We start from the raw sequence: 9599 nt of genomic DNA, 5'->3' as shown, positions 1-9599 counted from the left end.
ACATGAGATCAGGCAGGGACGGCGCGAAGAAAATAATTTTTTTGGCGTCCCATCTTAAAAAAGCACTAATCAACCCTTTACCTCACAACCCCCAACGATAATACAAAATCCTCAATGAAAAACCTTGAATTCAGAACGTGGAAAAAAGTTGTAAATTAAATTTTAATATTAGTTGAAGTGAGCGTGGGAAGTACAAACAGAAAATGTTAAAATTAAATTATAATTAAATTAAACCAAGATTATAAAATGGACATATTTATTAAAGATTTGCTTCCCAACAATGGGATAATTTCATTTGAAGAGCCCAGGGGAAACACCCGCCGTTGATTCAAGCGAATTTAGAAACAAATTGATTTCAGAGTTCACTAACTAACAGAAAAACGATTTAAAAAATAGAAAAAAAGATTGTATTTGAACCATCAACTTGCAAATTCACAATATTTGAGTGCGTCGCGTCGTTGGATAACTCAAAATCCCAGCAAAACCACAAATCTGATTCACCCCAAGATGTCGATTACGGGGTTTTCACCCTGGACTCTTCATTTATTTGTTCATTCAAGAGAATATTTCGGAAATCGTATCTATTTATTTCAAGGATTTCCTAGAATTTTGTACTTTTACTTTCAGAATTGGGGGTTTTGAATTTATTTGTAGAATCTATAGAATACCAGGTCTCTAACTTATTTGAAGTTGATGTATGCTGTCCTTGTTTTATTTATTTTTATGAATTTTATCTTTAAAAAAACTGTTCAGAAAGATACTTCGATAAAAGTGAACATTTCTTCAGATGAACCATTATTGTAAATTGATAAAAAATTTTTTGGTTCAGTTTCATCTTTTAAAATACTTAGGATATGTAAGACTTAATGCCATTTTCATTTGCTTGTTAAGAGGGATTACCACCACGTGGCTTTCCGCTTCTGCGGTAACCAAACTTTGTACAGTGTACGAAGTTCTATATTCACTTTATCTTCTTTCTCTTTACGAAGCATATAAGTAAAGGATAGCATTATACGACTGTCAATTATTTTTAATCACAACATTATAGTTTTACCTTTTCTGTAATAATTTTTGTTGGTTTTTTTTCATATATTTTTTAAATATAGATCAGTGCATTGTACATTGAATATCATCGTTTTTTGCGAAAAACGAAAAGTTACCAACATTTTTTTTCATTCACAAATTAAAAATATTGTCATTCTACACTGTAGATTATTGTTTAGAGAAAAAATGTTTAAATACCATTAAAAACGTCGGTTGTAAGATAAAAAATCCATAATTTCGTTCTTAACTGAGCAGTCACATGGTGGTATTCCCTCTCAAACGAGATCTTATCTTGATGATGATCGTAATTTAGACTGGGAATTTTACAGAGTGTCCCAATTTCGATGCTCACTGAAAGCATATCGACTACTATAGAACTTGAGAAAAAACTCTTCAGAACCACTGATCTCTTTTTTCGAAATATTAAGATATCAGAAAGCAGATCATAGATATCTTGATTCGTTGTTGAATTACATGGTGTTTCTTAAAAATTACTGTTTCAAATATTCCACATCACTTGATATAGGTACTACCTACCCACCAGAACTATTTTATTGTGTAACACTATTAATTTGATAAATTTGAAAAAAAGCCTTGGCTTGATACTAAACTTTTTTGTAGACAGTATAGTTCCGTCTCTTCTGCTACTAAATTACTAAATTGACAATTCAGAAACACTTTGTAAAAAGATAACAAATTACTGAAAAACAGAAATGTTTTCTTCAAACAATAATAAACCTTTATTGTTAGAGAGCATCAACCTAACTGGGAATTCATTTAAACTTATTCGTCATCAACAAATATTCTAGAAAATATTACATCATTTTAGATCAGTTCAATGTAAATCACTACATGGAATCGGCGTTACTCATCTGAAATAAGTTCATGCAAATTAAGATAGGAATTAATTGAAGCAACAGAGAACGATACGTTTATTTTTACATGATATCTCCTTTTTTTCTACGAATAATTTGTGAGGAGACACACATTGAATGTTTATGGAATTATTTATACTCAGTACAGATGAATTATTTGTTCACATCAGCTACGTTCATGTCTTGTTGAAAACTCTAGTGCAAAGCAAAAAAATTTCAATCAGATAATTTTCGATTTTTTGAGTAGGAATCGATAATAATCATTCAGAACAGATGTTCTAATTCATTGACATCCACAACTGACAGTGATCGTGTGTGAAAATTATCAGTCTGTGATTGTAGTTCAGAAATAAAGATGATTCAAATTTGGAGTTTGCATAATTTGAAGATGTAAGTACTTGAAATAGTCTCGAATTCAATTAATGTTATGATTCTGATAATGCATTCATTATGATAAACCTTACCTATCAGAACCTATCAGAATTGATAAAAGAAGGAATACCTATTCAAATGAGCAGATAGAATTAATTGAATTTACATCTTCTATTCCGATAGCAAATTCTGAATGATTCTCAAAAATGTAAAACTGAAATACTGTTGCAGAATATGATGTAAACCAAGAGTTCAATATTATTTCTTCTTCCCATTCATTACTTCTCTTCTGGGCAGAATAAAATTGTGCTAGAATATCTCAATTTCTCACAGATTTCATGGTTATATTTTATTTTTATAATTATGTTGATATTCGGAACTCTCCTCATTTTTCAATCCAAAAATCATTGCAATAATATTTATGAAAATACTCCATTAATTTCAATAAAAATCCAGTGAATAAGAGAAAATAATGTACCTATAATACCCGTATACAAAAGGATCATTCTAACTCTAACTAGCTACTTCGTGGCTAGTTATTGAATTTTGAACTCGTGGAAGAATATCAATGCCTTCTGCACTTGTATTATAAATAACTATTCTGAGCTACTTTTGTCAAAATTTTCAATAACGGTGTATTCACAGTAACCAAACCGTATTCGTTTTTGCAACGTCTAATTTCGGCCTTTAATGCTTTTGTCTTCGCGGGCCCCAGAATCGAAATAGTGATGCACATTTATAATTCATTATTTTTCTTTATTCTATTTTTTAATAATTCAATTTTCAGGTTGCCATATTTTGTGATTCTTGCTGTTATAACTGCCAACACAGTAGCTCAACCACATGAATATAATCTGAGGATTTATAGTTATTCTGGACCACTCGATGAAGATGTTCTAAGGTCGAACTTTTCTGAACTGTTTTCTCTCGAGATCCGGCTCAGCAATATAACAAGTTTTTCAAGGGATACACTCAAAAAATTCAAAATTTTGGAGGAGTTATCCATAGCATTTTCCAGAATCCACAAAACGGAAGATGACATTTTCGATCATTGTTGTCCAAAGTTGAAAAAGTTGGAGATACGGAACTGGATAGGTTTCACTCAGACAGATTTGAAAGGAGTAGGTTCACTTCCTCTAGAACACTTGGAGATTATTGACCAGAATATACCAATTTTAAAAAATGACATGTTTGAAAACTCTGGACTAACGGATTTACTTTTAATAAACGACAACATAGAAAGAATAGATCCCATGGCCTTCAAAAACCTCATCAACCTCGAATATTTGCTTATTTCACAGAATAAACTCAAGAAGTTTCCGAAAGAAGCAATTGCTCCTCTTAAAAATCTCGAAACCCTAGAATTTTCTTCAAACGGATTGGAAACACTGAGCACCAATGATTTACCTGAGTTACCAAGGCTGAAAAAACTGATTTTAACTAATGAAAAGTTGAAAGAGGTGGATTTTACTGATATCGAAACCAAAGCTCCAAGTTTGACGGAAATATATTTGGTTGGAAATGTTGGTGTCAAAATACATGGTAACAGTTCTATTGTTCACAACCTTGTTTAGCATATTTTACAATTAATTCTCATAAATATTTGAGACTAGATGTCTGAAATCAAATGTTGCTTTCGTGTGAAAACAGCTTTGATCCTGTAAAATAATAATTAATTAACTATGTTAGCTTAAGTATTTATAAAGTCTACGCATTGAAACTTTAGCTGTATAGATCAAATCAGATAAATACAAAAAAAAAATAATGACCACCAAATATCAGAACTCATTTAAATTACAGAATTATATCGAATTAAAATGTATCTTTTTGTATTTTATGTTTTTATTTACACCTCCAACTATTTGAAAAAGTACTAGACTGACTAATAAAAATGCTTTTTTTAAGATAAGTTCAGTTAAATATCGACTTCTGAATCTGGTAGCTTTCTTTTTTTATCAGCTAGCATAATTTTCATAATTATTACCTTGTGAGGTAAAGAATAGCAAAATTCCGAAAAAAGATCTTGTTACTGGTGAAAAATGATAATTTGAAGCCTAATAAATTCTTTCCTAATCGTTCAATCAGAATCATAGAAAATTCAGGAAAAATATCGGTGTTTTTGATAGAGATCTTTCTAGATTTTGATGTTATTTTTGTAGATTTGCTTATATGATTTGAATTATAGATTTTTTGAAAAATTCATTTTCTAGTAGTACTCTCTTTTTAGAAAAATATAACACGGACCTAGAAGTAGATATATCAAATTCGATTCCCCATAATTCTAATTCGTTTGGAGAACATATCCTCATGCACAATATATAATTTTTGTATTATAAAAAGACTTTTCTGCTGGAATTACATGTGGCAGAAAATTTGTAATCTTCATCCTTCTCAAAATTCCTTATATTTTCAGACGAACATAACTTCTGAGAAGAAAAATCTCAGAATGTGTGTAACTTTATTATTTTTGCATCAATCAAGTTTTGAGTGGTTCTGAATTAAGTTTTTCAGTTATTTCGATTCTTCGAAATGATCAATATCCTTTACAAACGTACATTTCGAGTTGATGATTTGAAAAATCTGGAAATATTATCATGGACGATTGATGAAACATTCCATGAGAAAGTTTTATTACGTTTCTTCATTTTTGGTTGAATCTCATAGAAAAATTAATAAAATTTCTGAATGGTATCATTTCCATCTTTCAACATGATCGAAAAAAGAGAACTTCTCCATGACACCCAAGTTTTTAGTATTATATTGAGAAGAGCTTGAGTCTACCAAACTTTGAACAATCAACTCCATGTGATTGTTTTCCTAAATGCATGATGGATGAAGTAAAATCAAACAATGAAATAATTTTAATCACTCCATTTCATTTGTATGATATCCCCTACAAGAGATCAACAATCAACAATGAAAATTAAAAATTAGTACAATCGATTACGATTTACAAAGACATAGATACTTCAAAAAATAAATGAACATTCTCATTATCTAGAATATAATTGAGAAATCTAGATCGATAAACATCTCGTATTCAAAATGAGAAACCAATTAACTCGAATCTTGATAGAATGGGCATATTTTCTGAATTCAGAAAATTATTTTATGGGAGCGCAATCTTGATGACATTGAGAAGTATATAAGTAAAATGCAAATATAAATATAGATTGGCATTGAAAGGGATGTGGCTCTTCATTGATCAAGAAGTGGGTCGAATGAACCTTGAATGTCAACGATTCAGATACCTGTACCTACCTATCTGCTCAATCTCAATTAGGTAATAGTCAGAATTTTTTTCATTCAATTTCATTGGGATTGAAAATCCAGAGACATACATTGAGAAATATATCGATCAATATAGTGCTTTGTCACCATCAAAAGATCCCAACCATAAATATTTTCTAATATTTCAGTATTGATGTTGAGATAGACACTTATATTCGAGTGAATAAACCAAAATTCATTTTGAAATAAAACTGTAATGTAAACTAAACTCATCTGATTATTCAATTGATCCTTTCTCTTCAATTTTTTTCATGAGCTTTTGAGTTCTCGATTTTTCAGGTGCCCTTGGAAGCCAGAGAAAAAAAAAGAAATCCATTATTTTTGCATGAAGAACTTTCATCACCATAGTTAGAATAACCCGAGTCAGGTGAAATATGTGGCATTTTGTTCCATGATAATGCATAAGAATCTCCCAACCAAGCTCTCGGAGCTTCGAGTGAGTTCCTATTCTATTGGCCAAATCTGGCCGCTTCTAGGTGATTTCTTCTTTCAGGTCCAATTGTTGACAGTATAGTTCCGAGTTAACAGTTGTGCCGACTGCCGTAGATGAGCAGCTCATAGTAAGCTAAACCTTCATCGACGTCAATTCTTACTTGACCACCGTTTCCGCCAGTTCACCGCGTTTCGTTCACGACCGTTTTCGCTTGATGTTGTCGTAAGTGATTCGTTTTTCATCACCAGTCACCAATGGATCGATTTTGTTGCAATTCAGTAGCAATTCGCGAAAGAAAATTCGGTCCATAAGGTTTTTTTTGCGTTAACTCCTGTGGTATCGATACATCGAGTTTCTTTTTGAGACCAGCATTATGCAAATGGTTGCAAACAGTTTTTTGTGCAAGCTTTAGCTCTTGCCTAATTGCCTTCTAAAGAGGCGCATTCACATCATTGGCTGGCGCAAAAAAGATTGAAAATAAAAGGATCAAGATAATATTCCAAAGAGAGATATAAAAAAATATTCAATGAAATTCTATTCGACAATGAAAAAGAATGGTAAGGACTAAATAATGAGCTAATAATGGGCTTCTTTTAAGGCGCACAATTCCTCTAAATTTGGTTCCATGTTAGAGATGGTAATTTTCTACTTGAAGTTTATTTCTATATTTGAATTTCAAGGTAGTAAGTGCTGAAAAGATGAGACGTCGGAAAAGGCAAAAAAATCATAAACGGTTTGGCTTTTATAACAGAGTAGCTCAGTCCAGAAATTTTTTGAAGATTTATTAATAAGTACGACTTTTGTAAGGTGCTTAATGAAACATCTATCAGTTGTTCTTATTATTGTAGTGCAATTGCCGCATGAATGAACGTACACTCAAATGCTCCCGACGTCCATCCCTCTTAATTCCTCGTTTTGTTGTCAAATATTTAACTGTTTTAGAATTCTACGCTAATGAAGGGATCAAAACTAGCAAAGGAATTGGCAAATTAATATTATAATAATTCATAAATATTCAGATTAAAAATTACTATTTCAAAAAGTATTTTCTAAAGAAAATGATAATATTCAATAAAAAACATAAATAGCGATTGTCGATATATTTTATTATGATAACCCATTAGGTATATGCACCTTTCTACTCAAAACAACTTGAATGAGCAAGGTATATTGATGTTGCCATTGAATTGAAGAGGATTTTTACCATGGTTTTAACCGCTAGTGTTGAACTAGTTTCGATGGAAAACTGTGTCAAAACATTCACCTCCAATATTATTGAAATGTGTTCTACAATCGAATGCTTGACGTCCAGAAATACGAAATCCAACCTAAACTCTCAACTTACCTACTGAGATATATTTGAAAAGATGAAGGTTTTATTATGGGAAGGAAACAATCAGTTTTTGTTATTGTAGTATCTACATAGGCGTACAACTTTGCTTCCACCATATTTTCTCCGAAATTCCAGGCTTCATTGCAAAAAACATGTAATACATTTTGATTCGAATTATTGTCCATAGCTGGCCACTACTTTCTGCCATCTTCAGGGCAGCGTACGAATCACGAGAGGAAAACACTGGTCATCTTTTGAAACGATCCACGAATCGCTCCAATTTGTTACTTCTTCATAAGACCACAAGTGCTGGTCAGCCAGACCGTGTGCCATTGATCGAAAGAAGTGATAGTCTGGGGAAGAAACATCTGGAGAATACCGCGGGTGAGGTAGGACTTTCGATTTCAACGTTTCCAAGTATGTCTTGACCATTTTCGCAGCATTGGCTCAAGCATAGTCGAGCTGTAAAATCACTTTATTGTGTCTCTCGTTGTATTTCGGTCGTTTGTCTTCCAATGCTCAGCTCAAACGCATTAATTGCGTTCGATAACGATCGCCTGTGATTGTTTCAGTCGGTATCATAAGCATAAGGAGTCAATCCAACACCACCTGTGCCACACCACTTATTCCTCGTAAATCGACGCTAAATTTGTTGAAGTTTGAAAAATGGATGAAAAAAGAAAGTTAGAGGAACGTTCGAGTGCATTTACCACGCTTAAAGATGACTAAGGTGACGATTAAAGTCGACTATTTAAAAAAAATATTTTGTTGGTAATTGAACCCGTAGCTTATTGTGTTAACACAATAAGCTTAAAGTATTCCTGCAGGAAAAATTTATAACAAACACTTAAGTATTTGTTCCTGCAGGAATACTTTCATCAAAACTAATCTTCTCAGGCAACAGAATGGCGTTCAGAATGTTTACGGAAATGAACTAAAGAAGGACTGAATACTGAGGTCATGTGCACGAAAGAAAACAATGATTTCTTGGAATTGTTTACAGAAACACCTGCTGATTTGGAAGTTAGATCCGGAAGTGATCCGGTGTTACCTAATCCCCTTGAATACCCCCACATATCTCAATAAGGTCGAAGCTTTTATTTTCGGAACTTTGTCGTATAAAAAATTGTTTACAATCATTCTTTCATCGATCGGAAGTGAATTATGAGTAGATAAAAATAACTGTTTGCTATAGAATTCGACCTAGATACGTGAAATCTTATGCAGAAGAAAGATTTGGTCAATCGACCATGGTGCTTCAACAATGAAACCCATTATTATTTTAAATTTGTTGTCTTATGAATAGCATGAAATATAGTGTTGATATAAAGAAGGGAAACATTTACACTGTTCGATTTTTAGGAAAATCGATGGAATATACAGGGTGTCTCAAATTCGGTGGCCTATTAAACGTTTTTAGAGAACGAAACATAATTTGATTTATTCAGTGGATAATTAGTTCTGTTTAAGTTTAAGCTATATGAAATATATTATGCGCTGTGGTGTTACCGCTTATATTGGAAAGTAGCAACATCTGTGATATTTCAGAGAGGACAACCTGTATATTATTGCGCTTTCCAATTCACTATAGCTTTCCGATTTTTTTTTAATGATATATTCCTATACAGCGTGCCAAAAAAGTAACGTAACGCATCAACATTTCTTTTGAAGAATTACTAAGAAAAATCCTCGCACCCGTCAATTTTTAATTTTAAAAGTAAATCAACGTATGCTTTTATTAATTTGATATTTCTCATCCCCTACGACCCACACCCCTCTACTTGATTTTTTTAAATGAGAATATATGGAATGAAAGGTGATTTGATTGCCTATTCAGCGATGTGGCTAAAAGTACAATTGGTTGTGCCGTTTTTTATTGAAAAATCAAAAAATAATTTACAATTCGTGATTAGAGAGTATATAATTATTATTAAGGGAAATTCACGAATCCATAGATTTTTATTTCAAAAGGAGGTTTCCCTATGCTTTTTTGAATTTACGCTCCACACCCTTTACGCTCCTCAAACCCTACTATTTTTTTCAAATAGGAATATATGGATTGTGATACATGAAACGAAAGGACATTTGATTGCACATTGAGCGGAGTGACTGAAAAAAAAAATTGATTTTTATTACAAAATTAACAATTTGTATTTGATGTCAGGTTCTTATTCTTGAAATAATAAATTTGTCGAGCAGTCAACGGTGCTCAATTCGAACATTTGATACATTAAAATTCTATATCTATATC

General features: G+C 32.1%; 1 protein-coding gene across 1 annotated transcript; it reads left to right on the top strand.

The window, feature by feature from the left end:
- Positions 1-2043: 2043 nt before the first annotated feature.
- Positions 2044-4123, top strand: LOC123688833 (leucine-rich repeat-containing protein 70-like). The gene is made up of 2 exons (XM_045627558.1): positions 2044-2309; positions 3079-4123. Exons 1-2 carry the CDS (start codon positions 2275-2277, stop codon positions 3863-3865), a joined length of 822 nt encoding a protein of 273 aa, XP_045483514.1. The 5' UTR covers positions 2044-2274; the 3' UTR covers positions 3866-4123.
- Positions 4124-9599: the final 5476 nt, after the last annotated feature.

Source organism: Harmonia axyridis, chromosome 1, assembly GCF_914767665.1.
Source record: "Harmonia axyridis chromosome 1, icHarAxyr1.1, whole genome shotgun sequence".
Lineage (NCBI taxonomy): Eukaryota > Metazoa > Arthropoda > Insecta > Coleoptera > Coccinellidae > Harmonia > Harmonia axyridis.
The sequence above is the reverse complement of the archived record's forward strand: the minus strand, read 5'-3'. Positions and strand labels throughout refer to the sequence as shown.

Bases quoted from the DNA above. Each gene is read 5' to 3' on its own strand.
- LOC123688833 (XM_045627558.1), top strand. From the start codon at position 2,275: ATGATTCAAATTTGGAGTTTGCATAATTTGAAGAT. The intron at 2,310-3,078 runs GTAAGTACTTGA...TTCAATTTTCAG, and splicing joins AGTTTGCATAATTTGAAGAT to GTTGCCATATTTTGTGATTC.